Raw genomic sequence first — 18,331 nt, 5'->3', positions numbered from 1 at the left:
CACACACACACACACACACACACGTTGTGTACCACAGGGAGGTTGTCATTGTTATTCTCTGGCTGTCGTGTGTTGATCTTCCTCCTCGTGTCCACGCGGCGTCTTTATTTCTCGAGAGCTTCGAGTTGAAAAACCCTCAACTTTTAGGAAAGTCTGAGGAGACGTCGTCATCTCGATGCTCCTGAGAACTTTCCTTCCTCCCTTCCTTCACTCCTCCCTCCTTCCTTTAACTCCTCCCTCCTTCCCTTCAGCCCTCTGTCACCTCCTCCTTCCTCCACCTTGTTCTCCCCACTTCTCCTCCTCTTCATCTATCTTCTCCTTCACTGACTTTTCACCCTCCCTCTCGTCATCGTCTCCCCTCACCTCCTCCTTGCTGTTCCTCAGTTTTTCTCCTCCTAATCTTCATCCTCCTCTTCACCTCCTCCTCCTCCTCCTCCTCCTCATCCACTCACACCTCATGTATCTCTCTGGTTCTGTCTCGTCTCCTCCCTCCTTTGTCTCCTCGCTCAGTTTTAAAGTCTCTCGTTCACAAGGGCATTTCATTACATCATTAATTGAGCCTAATTCAGCTACATTACCCCCCCAAAAAAACCCGACAGGAGGCGTGTGTGTGTGTGTGTGTGTGTGTGTGTGTGTGTGTTTAAATTCAGTGTAATGAGGTCTGCAGGGAGACGAGGACGGAGGTTGTGTAGAGAGGAGAAAATTACCTCAGGGCAGAAAAATCTCTCTTTTAGTGAGCTTTAATGCCCCTCCGAGCGCCCGTCTCACCCTCCGTGTTCCCGTCTCACCCTCAGTGTTCCCGTCTCACCCTCCGTGTTCCCGTCTCCCCCTCAGTGTTCCCGTCTCCCCCTCCGTGTTCCCGTCTCCCCCTCCGTGTTCCCGTCTCTCCCTCCGTGTTCCCGTCTCCCCCTCAGTGTTCCCGTCTCCCCCTCCGTGTTCCCGTCTCCCCCTCCGTGTTCCCGTCTCACCCTACGTGTTCCCGTCTCACCCTCCGTGTTCCCGTCTCTCCCTCCGTGTTCCCGTCTCACCCTCCGTGTTCCCGTCTCCCCCTCCGTGTTCCCGTCTCACCCTCCGTGTTCCCGTCTCACCCTACGTGTTCCCGTCTCTCCCTCCGTGTTCCCGTCTCACCCTCCGTGTTCCCGTCTCACCCTCAGTGTTCCCGTCTCTCCCTCAGTGTTCCCGTCTCACTCTCAGTGTTCCCGTCTCTCCCTCAGTGTTCCCGTCTCACCCTCCGTGTTCCCGTCTCTCCCTCCGTGTTCCCGTCTCTCCCTCCGTGTTCCCGTCTCTCCCTCCGTGTTCCCGTCTCCCCCTCAGTGTTCCCGTCTCCCCCTCCGTGTTCCCGTCTCCCCCTCCGAGCTGTCTCCCTGCCCGGCTGACACACTCAGGTCCTGTTTCTCTGTTTTCTTTCAGCCTCGGGGCGAGTTAATTTTATTTAATCGCACACTTTCTTCTAAATCAACTCGATGTTCTTTACATTAAAATGCACGAAGCAACAAGTGACACGTAGAGAAGAATAAAACTAAACATCAGCAGGAAACAAAAGAGAGAAACAGAGAAGGTGAAGTGCTGCATGTTGAGTTCCTGCTCCACAAACTCTTAATAAATCCAACATGTGAGTGTGGAAACTTTCACGGCATCATCGTCTGATATCGAGACTCTTGGGATGCTTCACTTTGTACTTTGTGATTTCTTGGGTTGGTTTTAAGGCGTCAGAGTCGTGCTGTGCTGGCTGAAGACAGAAGCGTGACTGAGTAATAACGTGAATGTTTTTGTTGTAGCGTACGTGTTGTTTGTAGTCGAAGCGTTGAACAGCTGCTGTGTTCGCTTCATGTCGGCGATCTGTTGTGTTTCTTCCTCTGTTTGAGTTGTGAACTGTTTCCAGGGCTGAAGTTCAGAACGTGACTGAAATCTGGAGATGAAGGAGATTATTTTTTTTAATTCAGAGTCTCTTCCTGTCTCTCTCTCTCTCTCTCTGTCTGTCTCTGGCTTTGTCTTCTTTTGGGAAAGAGAGAGAGAGAGACAGTGTAACCTGAGGGCAGATTCCTCTCTCTCTCTCTCTCTGCTGTTGTACTTTCTGTTTTTCTCTTTAGACACAGTTTTGCCCTCAGGGATAAATTTTAGAAAGCTATAAACCATTTCTCTCTCTCTCTCTGCCTGCCTGTCTCTCTCTCTCTACAGAGGTGAACAGTGATGGACAGAGCGATGAGGATAAGAATGACAGTAGAATAAACGAGGGACAGAAACGTGTCTTGTTGCATGTGAAGTTTGAATAAAAATGTTGTATTTGAGTTTCTCTGAATGAAAGTAAATGATCGTTCTGTGGAGACGACGTTCTGCTGGCTGTCTCCACTCATTAAAACCTGTTAGCATTATTAGCTGCTTGTGTTACCCACAGGAAACCACCAGTTAGCATGACGCTAACCAGTCCCTTTGGTTTCAATGAGAGGGGCTAACGATGCTAACTTGTGGCACTGTTCCAGATTGTTCTGCAGAGTTGATCACACTGGTTCCTCTTGTCCTGTGCCATGTGTGTTCGTCACGCTAGGCTGTATAAACGTGTGTGTGTGTGTGTGTGTGTGTGTGTGTGTGTGTGTGTTGGTATGAATACGTGTGTGTGTGTGTGTGTGTGTGTGTGTGTGAGAGCTTTGCTCGTATCAATGTGTCTGAGTCTCACCAGTCTTCTTCTGTCCTGTCCTGTGCTTTTTCTCTCCTTGTGTGTGTGTATGTGTGTTTGTGTATGCGTGTGTGTATGCATGTGTGTGTGCGTGCACGTGTATGTGTGTGCGTGTATGTATGTGTTTAGCTATCGGTGCCCAGCGAAGGAGGAGTCCCACCGCCGTCGCCTCGGAGATCTTCGAGCCTCACCTGGGCAGCCACATTCTACAGGTAGGAACCCTTCAAGGTCACACACACACACACACACACACACACACACACACACACACACACACACACGCACTCGCTCTCTCTCTCTCTCTCTCTCACACACACACACTTGATCCAGTTAAGTTTTTCATATGTTCGGTCACTGATGAGCAATTTCTTGTTTTCTTTGTGCTGTTGCATCATTCCGCATGATGCGCAATCAATATACTGTACACACATACACACACACACACACAGATTTGTGGCCCCAGTGCATCATGGGACGTTGCTTTAACACAGTCTGGCCACTATGTGAAAGCCTGGCGCTGTTCCTGGGGGCTCAGGTGGAAGTGAGGATGCTGTAGCTGTATCAGCTGTGATGATATGTGGAGCTGAGATGTCCCACAGAGGCCACCGTACATGACAAAGCATTCTGACTGTGGTAATAACGCGGCCTGTTCTCCAGCGCCACCCTGAGGAGAAACTTCACATGTAGTAAAGATGTAAAGAATTCTGCTTCCCTCTCTGCTTCCTGCTTCCTGCTTCCTGTTTCCTGCTTCCTGTCTCTTTCTCCTCAGAGGATTTTGACACCATTTTGTTATCTGAATGATTTCTTCTGATTTTGCCTCTGAGCGTCTCCGGAGCTGAACTCGTTCCGCATAACGTACCTTTACGTTATTAGCGCAGTGATTCTTCATAATTCAGCCTCAGATTCTTTTTCACCACCGCCGACTTCAATTATTCCTCAACATCCAGCTGCTGCTGCCGCTAAGCTGAATTATTAAATGGAATTATGAAAGTATGATAATGACTGGGTTATCGCTGGCTCGCTCCCTCGGGTTTGTGTGTGTGTGTGTGTGTGTGTGTGTGTGTGTGTGTCTTGTAGTTTTAATCCCTAACATGCTCCACTCCTTATCTGTTTAACATACAGCCCAAAGGCTGAGCTTTTAACATCACAACCAGGCTGACGCGATACCACAGCTGATAGAGGCAGCTAATCTGTGTGTGTGTGTGTGTGTGTGTGTGTGTGTGTGTGTGCGCATCTGTGCATGTGTATGCATGTGTGTGTGTGATGCCATACGCACTATTTGTAAGAGCATCCGTTTCTGAGATGATTTCGAAAACCTCCTGAAGTCTTTTCAACATTTGTGTGTTATTAAACCTGGAAGTGTGTGTGTGTGTGTGTGTGTGTCAGCTACACCTGATTATTATTATAATCTCGCTGACACCAGTGAACCTCGCTGTGTAAAAAAAATAATAAAATAAAAAAAAAATCTACACTTTTCTAATCTTCTTGTACTTTCTTTTTTTTCATCCCTTTATCGTCTTCAAGGATCCTGACGGGAAAAGTTGCTCACAGATATGAAGAATTCATTACAGAGCGAAACACCCGACGTTAGAAACACACACACACACACACACTCTGACCGTCTGTAACAGAGAAAGCAGATTAATGTGTCCTGTGAGAAAATCTGAGCAGATCAGTCGTGTTAAATATTGGTGGTGTAAAAACGTGACGTCTGAGGACGATCTGTGATTTATTTATCGCCGTCCACACAAGACGAGGTCACGGCGACAACAGTGATGTCACTTCTGTCGTAAACGAGAGGTTAACTTTGTGAAACCGCAGAGGTTTGACCTCAAAATACATATGAGATGTAAGTTAAAAACAAGTTTACATGCACAACATATATCAGACGGATAAATTAAAGAACTCGTAGCCAATAATACAAAGCTGAGCTGTGCAGCGTCTCCTCACAGCAGGTGGCGGTATGCACCTTTACAGGTGTTTTGTGAGCTGCCAATAAAAACAGAGAAGATTAAACACACACTGCTGCAGCTGTGTAGAGCCGCGCAACGTAGACGAGAGCCACACATGTCGTCACCGAACAACACAACTCAGCTGGAATATCAAGTCTTTAATCTCTACGTCTGAGCCGTGATGAAGAAGCATCAAAATGTTTGTTTCTATTATCGGTTAACGTATCGGCTGAAAAATATCCACAGTGTGTGTCTGTACTTTAAAGCGAGAGACCCTCCCAACGTTATACTTCATCACCTGACATTTATTCTCAGTAGCAGTCGCACTAAAAGCTTCTTGTGGACGACCAGCTGAGGAGAAGCTAACAAGCTAACAAGCTAACAACACGTTAAACAAACGAAACAAAGAGCTTTAAAAGATCGTTTATCTTAATTTCCAGTTGTGTCTCTCCTACAGACCCCAACTAATGTTTAACAAAAGATAATTTTGGATCATGAATCAGAACCGGATCATGATGTTACCAAAGATCGTCTTCTGTGTCTCCAGCAACAGTAACTGTCCTTCAATCAGCAGCATTGTTTGGAAACCACCTGATCAATCTGACAGTCTCAACTACCAATCAGCTTCTTCAGGAAGTCATTTTCCTGCTGATTTCAGACTCGCTGCTGTGGCCTCTCGTGTCGCAGCAGTCAGCAGATGAATCAGGTAGAAACAGTCTGAGATCGTTTCTGTGTAACGTGAACAGCTACGACCGTCCCGCTGGCAGCTAGAGGGCGCCATGGCTGCCGTGACCGCCATGGCTGCCGTGACCGCCGCGAACCAGCTGATTGTTAAAGAGCCACCAAACAAACGTTGGAGCATCAGCCCTGCGTTCAGCCGCGTCTCTCACGGTCCTCGTGGCTGCGTTTGTTCTTTGTCCGTCCTGCTTTGATCCTGCAGACGGCGAGCGTGTCGCCGTGACAACCGACTCTCCTCTTCCGCCGCCCTGCACATCATGTTGTCATGTGTGAGTGTTAACACGAGGCTGCGACGAGCCGCCGCGCATCCACTCACGCTGCGCTGAGCATCGCACGCCGTGTGTGTGTGTGTGTGTGTGTGTTAATGCCATGTTCTCATCCTGCAGAGACACTAGACATCCCATAATACCTTGTTATAATCCCTGGAGAGTCGCTATGACAACCGTATGAGGCAGATCCCCAGGGCAGATTGAAGCAGCTGTGAGATTGGAAGTGACACGAACAACGTGGGCCTCGTCTCACCTGGAAGTCAGATGAAGGTGTGTGTGTGAGAGAGAGTGTGTGTGTGTGTGTGTGTGTGTGTGTGTGTGTGTGTGTGTGTGTGTGTGTGTGTGTGTGTGTGTTTCTTCAGCATTTTACTTTGAAAGCGTTCCTACAGGAAGAGACTTCTTATTGGAGATTAATCTGTTGAAAGGTGTCATTTCGTTGACATGAAGCGTTGTGAGCGAGTCAGAACGCTGCGACGCCGTTTTACTGTGAAGCTCCGGAGATGTTTTGTGGACTGACGTCACCTGACTTTTTGAATTTTTTTGTTTTGGATGAAATGTTCCTTTAAACAGTGTAAATAAGTTTGATATATGAAAGAACGACGAGTGAAAGTTGTGAAACAGAGATTTTTTTTCTCTCTGGTCCATCTTAACCTTTTTATTTTACCTTGATGTTGATTTTGTTCAGATTTTTTTGTTTTCTAAATAACAGAATCATGAAGCTGAAGGCTGAAGTGTGTCTGAGCGCTCACACGTAACAAGATAACGACTCGGTGTCCTTAGAGATGAACAGATGAAGACAGAAGCAGTCGAAGCTTGTGCGTCTTCTCTTCTTGTGTTTCAGGATCGGGGTGATATTTTAGTGTCGTGCAGATTTTATCTGTTGATAACATCCGTCTCTCCTTGTTCACAGTTTTAGTGGAATATTAAAATATTATCTAACTTTGTATTATTATCGTATTAATGAACTTCTCTCTCGTTCACTCAGGATGAACACACTTTCTACATTAACTGGTTTGTGTGTCATCGACGTGCCGACACGTGTTGGTTTCTACATCACTGTGTGTGTTTGTGTGTCTGCGTGTGTGTGTGTGTGTGTGTGCGTGGCGGAGGAAGGCCCCCGACGTGTTGGTGGCAAATTGGCCTCATTAATCTCCCGCTTAATTGATTGTGAGAAGTTTGAGGATGACATTTTAAGAAAGCGTGGCGGACGGGGCGCGCCGTGATTGATTTGGCTAAACCGCCGCGCTAATGAATGCCAGCCAGTCACTTAGGTGGTGGAGACCAGACACTAATTTCAGAGAGATTAGGCCAGAGAGGTTGATAACGCTTAATGAAGAGAGAGAGAGAGAGAGAGACGAGGGGAGCAGTCGTTAAACAGGATGTAAAGCTCCATGTGTGCTCTGCTGTCAGGCCTGATGTGTGTGTGTGTGTGTGTGTGTGTGTGTGTGTGTGTGGTTGTATTTGTATGAACTTTATTGCTCATCAGAGATCTGAGCAGGAGAAACATGCAGCAGCGTTTTGTTGTTTTCTTCGATCAACCGATCTCGAGGATTTTATCAAATTAAAAACCTGGATCTGTTAAAAATGTCTGAACTCACCAGAATAATTCATCTTTGCAAGATAATTCCAGTTTGTTACAACACTCGCATGTTCCAGCAGGCTGAGGTAAACGAACCCCTCTGCGTGTGTCGTCTCTGTATTTCACTGCGTTCAGGATGAATCTGGAGAGAGATTATTGATTATTGAGTCATCAAACACGAGCGCTCGCCAACCCGAAGTGTCGCTGCTTCCTTCAGCTTTCAATCACCAACAGATCCTGCAGCAGATCTCCTGAAAACATAAAGTATTCAGGGTCGAATCAACCTAGATTCATTTGAACTTAGATTCATTGTACTGATGCATAATGACTGTCTGTTCTCACAGCGTTTATCATGTGACTTTTGTTTTAACTCTTTATTTTGTGCAGCTTTAAATGTCCACTTAAAGAATCAGGAAAAGTAAAAGTACACAAAAGAAAAACATTCTCATATCTGAACCTAATAACCTGACACGTTAGATTCTAGTGACCCGTTTTGACAGAAGCGGTAGAGACCAGGATGAGTCGCCTGGACTGAAATGTGACTGTAACCATGATATGTGATCGGACTCGAGCACAGCCGTTAATAATAACTATATAAAAGTCTTGTTTGCTGTTACAGGTCATTTGTAATCATCAGAGGAATCAGAGACTGTTTCATAAACACTTAAAGTTCCTTGTTGTCACTTTAAGTTGCCGTAGACGCCTGACTTCCTCCTTTGCTGTGGTAATAATTACCACGTTCACACGAGGTTACAGCCTGCAAACAAACGTCAGTATCACTCGTGGTGTCGACCATGAAACAGGCTGAATAACGACTTTGTGACAGTAACGAGGGAAATGCAAAGAGTTGAATCTGTCGCTGAGAAACAACCCGACACGCCGCCTGACGACGAGTTATTGATCTGTGATTTTCTTTCAAAGAAGATACAACACAGTGATTCAAGATAGATGTTTGTCCCTTTGAAGTCAGATTTCACAGACTGCTCCTTTAAAGACAAACACAGTGGCAGGTGTTGAAAAGTTGAACTTCAGGACGTCATCGTAGTTTTTGAGGGGCTGAGCGGCTCAGGAAGTAGGAGGAAGTTTGGTTGTTGCTGATGAAGTGAAAGCGCTGGCGGACTTTAAAGAGCAGATTGATGTCGGCCATGTTTTAAAGACACCATGTGTTGTTTGAAGATGAAGACGCAGCGGACAGACGGACACTAATTACACAGAGAAGATGAAGAGAGGAGCGAGGGAGGTGAAGAAGTAAAACTGAGAGTCCAAACAGAGAGAAGAGTCGAGGAGCGACTGATGAAGAGACGCTTTACTGAAGTCACAACGTGAGACGGACAGAAAAGAAAGTGTGTGATTCTCTTTGTGTTCATGCGACTGACAGCCGGCCGAGCACCTGGCAGGACGAGACACACCTGTGACCACACACACACACACACACACACACACACACACACACACTGTCGTCTGCCTCTCTGAGTGAGAATTAAACACACGGCGTGCAGAGGACGACCTGAAGACCTGCAGCGAGGAGACGAGGAGACGAGGAGACGAGGAGACGAGGGAAGAAATCTGTGAGACGAGGAAACTATAGAATAGAAGTAATTGTAGGAAGTTGGGAGAGTTTATTGATTGAGTAATTAATTGATGGTTTGATATCTGCACTGATGCTGTCAACCAATCATCAGGCAGCAGCAGTGTGTGTGTGTGTGTGTGTGTGTGTTTGTGTGTGTGTGTGTGTGTGTGAGAGACAAATAAAAACCCAAACGACTGTCCTGTTTGATCCGTGCGAGGCGTTTGAGTCCTTCACCTGCAGCTGTTAGCCGACCCGCGTCACTCCGCCTGCGTGTGAAACAGATGCGAGGCGCCTGTGTGTTGTCACGGCGATGACGGGGAAATTAAAGACGACAGCGACGGCGCCGGTGCAGACACGACACTGCTTCCTGTCAGCCCCGTCAATCAAACTGTCAACCAATGAGTGTCACCGTAGGTAAGAAATTAGACGCGGAGACGTGAGAGGGTGACAGGACAGATCAGCCGCTCCCCCCGAGGATTATGGGAATATTGCTGTGGAGGTTTATAAACAGGAAGTGGTGAAACGTGTCTGTGTGGAGGAGAAGAAGAAGAAGAAGAAGAGAGGACGCAGACAGGAAGTCACAGACTGGACCACTGCTGAACATCCCTCAGTCTGGTTTCTGTTTCAGCTCGTCGGAGAATTGAGACGTTACTCGTCTTTATTGGCTCGTTACCTCGCTGTGATGTCATAGTTGCTGTCCGAGGTCCTGAATGGAGCAGATGAGATGGACTGATAACAATCAGATGATCCGATAATTAAACAGGGAAGTCGAAACAGGTCAGACTAACTTCTTTTAAAAAGTCTTCATCAGTAATATTCTGAAAAGAGTGAAACATGAGCGTCACACCTGAGACTGCTGCAGAGTGAGTGAGAGAACAGAGACCACAGCCAGGTGTCGGCAGGTGTTACTGGGTTTCCTTTGTCCGGTGTAAAAGAGGTACAGACAGGGACGACGGGCCGGACCGGTCCACACAGGAGAGATTGTTGCTGGGTGCAGATTGTGTTTCGACCAACAGAGACGGAGAAGATGTGGCTCAGTGCTGCTTAAATCTCGTCTGGATCGTATCCAGATACGAGACACTTACAATGACGAGTGGCGACGAAGACGAAACACTCGAGATTCTCGAAGAGACGCAGAGAGAGACGAACGTCCTTGACTGTAAAGAGACGGACAGAGACGGTAGATAATCTGAACACAGTTTACGTCCTCTTACGTCTTTGTCTCGTCTCGCCTGCCGTGCCTGATGTGCTCTGATGGGGAGAGAGAGTCAGAAGATGCCAGATAAATAAATACTCAAATACTTGATGAAAGTACAGTAATGAAGTATTTGCATCACAGGTAAGAATCTAAATCAAGAGAATATGTTGAGTCTGAAACATGAAGCGCTGCAGCTCCGTCAGAGACGCAGAGATCTTCCTCCGCTCTCCATGTCGGAGCGTTGAACTCCGGGATGAATCTTTAAGACCTGCATATTCAAAGGAGAACACACACGCACGCACACACACACACACACACACACACACACACACACACACACACGGCGAGCGGTGAGTTTCAGCCCGGTTTCACCAGCCTGCATGCGCAGATGACTCCAGAGGCCCGGCGTGACCCGGCGGCGGCGAGACTAAAGGTCACGCCGGTGAGCGTCAAGCCTCGCATCCTGATTACCCACAACCCCCCTCTCTGACTTCCTGTGAGGTCCAGCAGGTTCATTAGCTGTGGGAATAACTGAGAGAGGGAGAGAGAGAGAGAGGAGGTCTGAACCAATAAACGAAGCGTCCAGAGAGCGAACGAGGGGGAAGAAACGAGGGTGAACGAGAGAAAAAAGACGAGTGCAGATCTTATTATTTATGCAGTCAATAGGCCGCGGCTTGTCTGCATCTCTAATTGTTTGATTTTATAGGCGGGACGGCTCTTTAAACAAACACGCTCTTATGCTAATGGCGGCGCGACGGTGCCCTCCTGACAGCATCTGTTGGGAGGCTGGACTGCAGGATTATGGGAGGTTTTTTTTTTTTTTTTCGAGGAGGGGAAGTTGAATATCATTTGGATAATTAAAAATGACAGAGGAAACAGTCCACACGCACACACACACACACACACACACACACACACAGCCACTTTGTCTTGACAGGTGGAGGAGGACGGAGGGAGGGAGGTGCAGAGAGGGGAGGTTAGTCCTGATTGCTGTCAATCACACGGTCCGGTGGGAGGACCGCGGAGGCAGGCGGACCGCCGTGAACTTTGACCCCCTCCCTGGCCGACGTGATGCCGGTGTGTGTGTGTGTGTGCGTGTGTGTGTGTGTGTGTGAGAGAGAGTTAACAACCTTGAGAGTCGGGCTGAATTTCAACAGGCTCAGGGCCAAAGAGAGAGAGAGAGAGAGACGGAGGAACAGACAGAAAATGAGGGCGAGGAGGTAAAAGGATGGAGGGTGACGGAGGTCAGAGACACCAGAACGAGTCGGCGTCAGTATTTAAATGTTGTTATATGATAAATGTATCGTGATTTATCGTATAACCACACGTGAGGTAACATCAATAATTAACTTTAAAATGTTCAGTTATCTGTCATCACAACATCCAGAACATTTATCTGGTGTTAAAGCTGCACTGATCAGTTAATATGGTCGAGTCTGATCCTCTGACGTTTACCATCCGTTTGTTTTGATTGGACATTGTGACATCAGAGCGAGCAGGAAGTGTCTGATGACATCATCTGTAGGACGCAAAGTAATGGTGAATATTTTCGCCTCAGCCAGGAAAAAGAAAAGGAGCCACAGTGATGTCACCAGCATGTGACCCAGTTAGGTTTACTTTGTTTAGGTCGAATTTTCAGGGTTCAGAAAACATCAGGTTCTGGATTAAAAACCTGTTCTGGTCACCACAAAATGTGTCCGCTGTGTTCATCGCTTAATCCTCTGTGGACCTTCAGGCGCCTCGTTTCTTCTGACGTGCTGAGTACTGCAGACGATGTTTCAGAACCAGGATGGTCCAAAAAAAAACCCGGGTCACAACCAGAACAGGAGACGACACATTTACTCAACTGAATGGAGACATATGTACATGAGAGGAAGCAGCTGAGAGAGGTAGAAACAGATGAACAGTGACTGAACACTGTTTGTGTTGTGTGTGTGTGAGTGTGTGTGTGTGTGTGTGTGTGAGTGTGTGTGTGTGTGTGTGTGTGTGTGTGTGTGTGTGTGTGTGTGTGTGTGACAGAGAGAGAGAGAGAGAGCGATCAAAGGAATCAGAGGATCACTAGAAAGTCAAAGTGACAATTGAACAAACGGCATCAATGAAAAGACGATCAGATTATATCTCTGTCCTTCTGTCGCTTTGTTCTCTGTGTGTGTGTATGTGTGTGTGTGCATGCATGTGTGTACTTGTCTCTGACTGTGTGTGTGTGTGCATACTGCTGTGTGTAATTGCATATTTATTTATGTGTTCACACATTTATTTGTTCCTGCAAAGTGTGTGTGCCTCATGTTTTGTTCAGTGTGTGTGTGTGTGTGTGTGTGTGTGTGTGTGTGTGTGTGTGTGTGTGTGTGTGTTACTAACGCTGAGCTGAACAGGGAGGGTTGAGATGTAAAACCTTCCCTCCTCTCCAGACGCAGGATAGAGCGAATCCTCACCCCCCGCCAAATTAATCTGCTCACACTCACACACACACACACACACACACACACACACACACACACACACACACACACACACACACAGTCAGTCAGTGAAAGCGGATTCTGTAGAATAATTTCATTATAAGGTTGTGAGCATGTGGATTAATGGTTTTACTGTCACAGAGACGACAGGGGATTTTCTCTTTTCTTCTCTCTGTTTTCTTTCTCTCTCCGAGATGCTTTTATTTTGTCATTTCCTCTCTACTTCCTTTCTCCTTGCCTTTTATTTTGTCCTCTCGTCATCTTCTCTTCCTCTTCCTCTTCCTCTTCCTCTTCCTCTGTTGTTCAGTGGTTAAGCCTCCTCTTGTTTCTGAGGATCCAGTAACGTTTCTCCTTCTACAGTTGAAGCATGTCATGTTTCTACATTTTAAAACCTGCTGTGTTTTAATCTTTTCTATCACAGGATTATTTCAACACTGTTTAAAGTGCTAGTTTGGGGTTTTGGTATCAGAGTTAATGTGATATTTGAATTTGAGGAATACAAACATGTTTCTGAGGCTGTTTTCCATTAAGAAATATCTTTAGTTGACGTCAAACCCTTTGAAAATCGTGTCTTCGTCGCCCTCTGGTGGTTTAATGTCTCACTTTGCTGCAGCGAAGTGAAGGTGGACACGAGGGCACGATAACATCACTGTTGGGTGGAGATACAGCACATTTCTAACTACGACCAACCAGCCCGACTGTTTCTCGTATCTAAACATCTGATTATATCCTCCACGAGGTGACAGTCGCACCGGACCGTCGTCGTATGTTTGCAGTTTGGTTACGTTTAGAAACACGTCGTGGTTTTAGGCAAAGACGTTTCTCTACGCAGACGATAACGCTGTTTATGTCAGTTGAGACGTCAAAATGATCTGAAATATTTACATCAACCTGACTTCCTCCTTTACAGCTGCATTAACTAATCTGGCCACTAGAGGTCGCCACCTGACAAGAAACGTAAATATGGGTCGTAAAAACTAATTTTCTGCGATGCGGGTGGTCTGATCTCAGGAGACTTCAGATGTTAAATGAAAAATGTAGATTTTCAACCCCAGAGGGCAGAAAAACAGTATCGATCAGCCTGGACAATATGTTCCCAGATACTTCAGTCTTAAGTGAGTCATTAAATTAAAATCTAAAACATTCTTCAAGCTGCATGATTTTACTCTCTCAGCCAGCGTTCAGTGATTTTAAAATAAAGAAGTTCACCTGAATTAAGAAAAGCTTCCTGTTTAAAATCATTGAATACATTATTAAAGAATAATCAAACAAACCTAACAGCCTTGTTGTTTATATATTAATGAATATGACGATGAGGCTGATGTGTCGAGTGTCTCCATCTCACTCAGCTGATGACATCGTTGTGTTCTGATTGGTTTTGTGTTGCGTCATGTGACGTTTGTCGAGCCGTCATTCTGTCATCCGCCCGCCGAGAGCGCGGAGCCGAGCGCAGACGTGGAACACATGTGTCGTGTTCACGTTAACGAGTCTGCAGAGGTGTGTGTGTGTGTGTGTGTGTGTGTGTGTGTGTGTGTGTGTCGGCTGGCATGTCTCCGTCACCTGGCTCTGTCACCCTCCATAATCACTACAATCCAACAGAGAAATCTGCTCTAATCAAACGGGAAACGCCTCCATGATTCTGGCTGTCGTTCACCCTCTCTCTCTCTCTCCTCCCTCCATGTTCCTCTCTCATTTTGTCTCTTTCTAATTTCCACTGTGTGTGTGTGTGTGTGTGTGTGTGTGTGGGTGTGTGTGTGTGTGTGGGTGTGTGTGTGTGTGTGTGTGGGTGTGAGTGTCAGTCAGGGAGGCGGCAGCAGCAGCTGGCGAGGGCAGTCCCCAGAGGGATTGTGGGTAGGGAGGGGAAGGTTATGGCTTCACTCCCGTCACCGATCTGTTGCCTTTCTGTGTGTGTGTGTGTGTGTGTGTGTGTGTGTGTGTGTGTGTGTGTGTGTGTGTGTGTGTGTTTGGTTTGTTGTTTCTGGTTTGGCTCGGTTCGGTCTGGATCAGTCTGGCCTGGTCTAATTTGTTCTGGGTTTTGTTTGGTTCTGGTTTGTTTTGTTTCGTCTGGTTCAGTTTGGTTTGTGGTTTTGGTTCAGCTTGGCTCGGTTCAGTCTGGATCAGTCTGGTCCAGTCCAGTTGTGTTTGGGTCTGATATGTTTTGGTTTTCAGGCGGTTCTTGTCTGATCCCGTCTAGTCTGGTTCTGTCTAGGTTGACTCTGTTTTTGCTCTGAGGTTCGGTCCGGTTCAGCCTGGTGTGTTTTTGGTCTTTTTCCAGTTGGATCTGGTTTGATTTGGTTTTGCTTGGATCACTGTTCTGGTCTGATGCGTTCTGGATGTGTTTGGATAATCTGGACTGGTTCGATCTGGTTGGTTCTGTTTTAAAACCGGGTTAGTCGTCAGAGTTTCGTCTTTATTTCTTCTTTAAAATTTCACGTTGGTGATCGATCTTGTTAAAGCAGGTAAACACGACCCGATGACCCGGAGCCTGAGTGATTCTGCACAGAACAGCACAGATACTGGATCCAGTTCTGGATCAAACTCACCTTCCACATATATCCGACAGTGTTTGTTTTGCCCTTTGTGGTGCACCAGACGGGTGGGGTTTACTGCGGTGGGGGGCGTTTGCTCTCCTGCTGTCGGACTCTCCGCAGGCTCGCTAACATCTCGTCTGTAAACCGAGTCTCTTTAAATTTTTACCGTGAGAGTTAGCGGCGTGTCAAACATAACCTCTCGCTCCGCCGCCGCCGCCGCTGCTGCTGGAGGCGTTTGTTTTCCACTCCAGTACGTGCCTCAGCACTAAATCAGCTGGTTAGAGAGAGAGGAGCTTGAGGAGTGGAGCAGCTTCCATGCAGCTACCTGTGAGTGTGTGTGTGTGTGTGTGTGTACCTGTGATGTTGAGCGTGTATGTGCATTTGAACATGCCTGTGTTCACGGCTTTATGTCTGTACGCCTGCGTGCATCAGACTCGGTGTGTTTCTGGATGAAGAATAGTTCCAAAACAAATGAAAATAACATGGGGACAGCAGGAGGAAATTGAAATCGAACAAGAGAGGAGGATTTATTTGATTGGATGGGAGTTTCTTGTCCATAAAAACAGAGAGAAGAAACCTAAAGGGATGAAGAGATGGAACAAGAGGGAAAGAATCATCTTAATGAGATTTAGAAAAAATAAAAAGAAAGAAGGGGAAATCATTTTCAATCTGGGAGCACTTCATCTGCAGCAAAATACACAGAGAAATCATTAATGGGGAGGAAACAGACAGAGCTGCTGTTTTCGCTGCTGGTTTATGGATTCATAACTGGAGCACACACACAGAGAAAAACACCGAACGTCAATACGACTTCATTTCTCCAACTGGAAATGAGATCTGGGTGAAAGACGGAGAGAGAGAAGGTTAAACAAGGCGTCGTTTCAGCTGTCAAAACAATTCTAGGAGCGAGTTAAAGATCTCATTGGTCGGCTGGAGCGTCGTTAAGATAATTTGAAGAGTTACAAGAGCGAGTAGGGTGATGGCTCCCGGAGGTGAACGGGTCGGCCGGGGAGAAATCCTAGTTTATCTCAAGACTGAAGGCCGGAGGAAGAAGCTACTGGTCCAATATTCAAAATATACCTGACGACGCCTACAGAGCTCATTATCAGATCCTTCACAGTGGACAAACACACAGCTAACACCCAGTGGGGACAATCTGCATTTATATCTGGGTCAGATGGAGCCAGTTGTCCCGGATCTTTGGATCAGCTGCACATCAGGCCCAGACTCCCTCTAAAAGTTCATAGTTTTAAGGGTTGATGAGTTAGAAGAAGCTTTATAAATGTTGCAAAAACAAAATCTGTGACAAATTCTCAATATTTTGTCCTGTCTTATAAATTCGGCATGAATTATTTCTTTCTTTGTCTGCAGATGTAGTGTCAGGTTGAGCTGACAGTCATTTCTTTATTATATATCATCTATTTTGCACTGATTGAGTAAGAACACATAACATATTTGTCCAGTGAAATCCTGAGTTTAAGAGAATATGACTGAAAAATGGTGAGTGTGTGTGTGTGTGTGTGTGTGTGTGTGTGTGTGTGTGTGTGTGTGTGTGTGTGGAGTCCATTGACCTTCCTTCATCTCCCCATGAGCAGGACAAATATTTAAAATAGATGTCATGTCCTGGACCGCCTCCAACATATCAGCCTCAGCCTCTGTGTGTGTGTGTGTGTGTGTGTGTGTGTGTGTGTGTGTGTGTGTGTGTGTGTGTTTCAGTGGATGATTCCTTCACCGCCCATTGCAGAAAAACCAAAGCTTTCTTTTTTTCCTCCCATCACTCTCCATTGTTGTTTCTCTCTCTTTTCCTACAACCTCCCCACTTCATTTCCTCCTCTGTCTCTCTCTCCTCTCTCTGTCTCTCTCTCTCTCTGTCTCTCTCTCTCTCTCTCTCTGTCTCTCTCTGTCTCTCTCTCTCTCTCTCTGTCTCTCTCTCTCTCTCCTCCTCTCCTCCTCCTCTCTCTCCCCTCTCTCTCTCTCTCTTTCTCTCTCTCTGTCTCTCTGTCTCTCTCTCTCTCCTCCTCTCCTCCTCCTCTCTCTCCCCTCTCTCTCTCTCTCTCTCTCTCTCTCTGTCTCTCTCTCTCTCTCTCTCTCTCTCTCTCTCCCCTCTGTCTCTCTCTCTCTCTCCTCTCTCTCTCCTCTCTCTCCTCCTCCGACAGCCACTAATAATAACGCATGAAGGCAGTCACACTAAATGAAGACAAATGCCGTCCACTGGTTTCGAATCATAATCTCTCTCTCTCTCCCTGTTCCTCTCGGTGCTCTCTCGCCCGCCGGTCTCGCCCCCCCACGCTCTCGTCCTCCGTCCTCCGTCCTCCGTTCTCTCCGTTCTCTCCGTCTTCATCTCTCCGTCCGGCTGCAGAGTGGGATGTCTCTATAAAAACCTCAGAATCTGATCTTGTGCTTCTCGCTGTTCATCACGAGAGAGACGAAGCGGTCGGATGCATTTAGAGATAAAGTCTGAGTGAAAACAGGAGCAGTCAGTTCTTCATGTTGTTGTTTCATATGAATATTAATTTAGCATAATGACTAAAAACATTAATAAATGTAGGGACTCCCTGGAAACCTTCACTTTTCTCCAGATATTGAAGATACGACTGTGTTAACTCTGCTGGGAATTAAGTGACTGAAAACACATTTTGATTATCGGGATACTCGTGAATATCTCACGTGAATTTGTTTCCAAACTAAAGAACATCAGAGAGATGACGTCATGACCATTTATTTATCCTTTTATTTACGACTTTGTCATGTTGACGAAACCATCTCAAGCTCCACCAGCAGTTATATTCTGAGATATCGATCACAACACAGTGTTTTCTGCAGTCATTGAATCGTTGCTGAAATGTTGAAATTTTCATTTCTTTCCTACATTTGAACGACTTGATATTAATCCCCCCTCGAGGCTCATTGAGGAGCTCTTCTGGAGCTTTCCGCTCACATCACATGATCCTCACATGTTTCCATCCACAACGTGAATCGTGTGAAACAACCGGAAGCTACCAGAAGGACGTGAAGGTCTGCTGCCGCCTCCAGGATCAATACTGAACTCTGAAGCTGCTCTTACAGTTAGAAAAATATTCTGCTTCATAATTTTATTCTGTCATACTGTCCAGTGCAGTGCTGCTCTGTTTTAGCTCCTGTCTCTTTAAGGCCCGCCTCCTGAATGCCCAGTCTGCTCTGATTGGTCAGTTCACACATGCCCGACCCAGCAACGCTAACAACAACAACAACAACTGAGCAGCTGAGCTAAATCAATTTTTACGTCACAAACTAGCTGTGAGACATTGATTATGCAAATATGTGACAGCGTGACCTCACACAGTGACTAAAGGCGGGGCTCCTGACGAGGCATTCAGGAGCA

At 46.5% G+C, this 18,331-nt stretch overlaps 1 protein-coding gene across 9 annotated transcripts in view; it reads left to right on the top strand.

The window, feature by feature from the left end:
• Positions 1 to 18,331, top strand: part of LOC119004396 (neuronal PAS domain-containing protein 3) — a 234,903-nt gene that overhangs the window by 132,242 nt on the left and 84,330 nt on the right. For all 9 annotated transcript variants that reach the window (XM_037071270.1, XM_037071268.1, XM_037071272.1 and 6 more), the window contains one exon: positions 2,804 to 2,886. In XM_037071270.1, the coding sequence (XP_036927165.1) occupies positions 2,804 to 2,886 (83 nt within the window). The remainder of the gene's footprint in view (positions 1 to 2,803; positions 2,887 to 18,331) is intronic.

Source organism: Acanthopagrus latus, chromosome 16, assembly GCF_904848185.1.
Source record: "Acanthopagrus latus isolate v.2019 chromosome 16, fAcaLat1.1, whole genome shotgun sequence".
Lineage (NCBI taxonomy): Eukaryota > Metazoa > Chordata > Actinopteri > Spariformes > Sparidae > Acanthopagrus > Acanthopagrus latus.
This window is presented reverse-complemented; position numbering and strand designations above follow the sequence as displayed.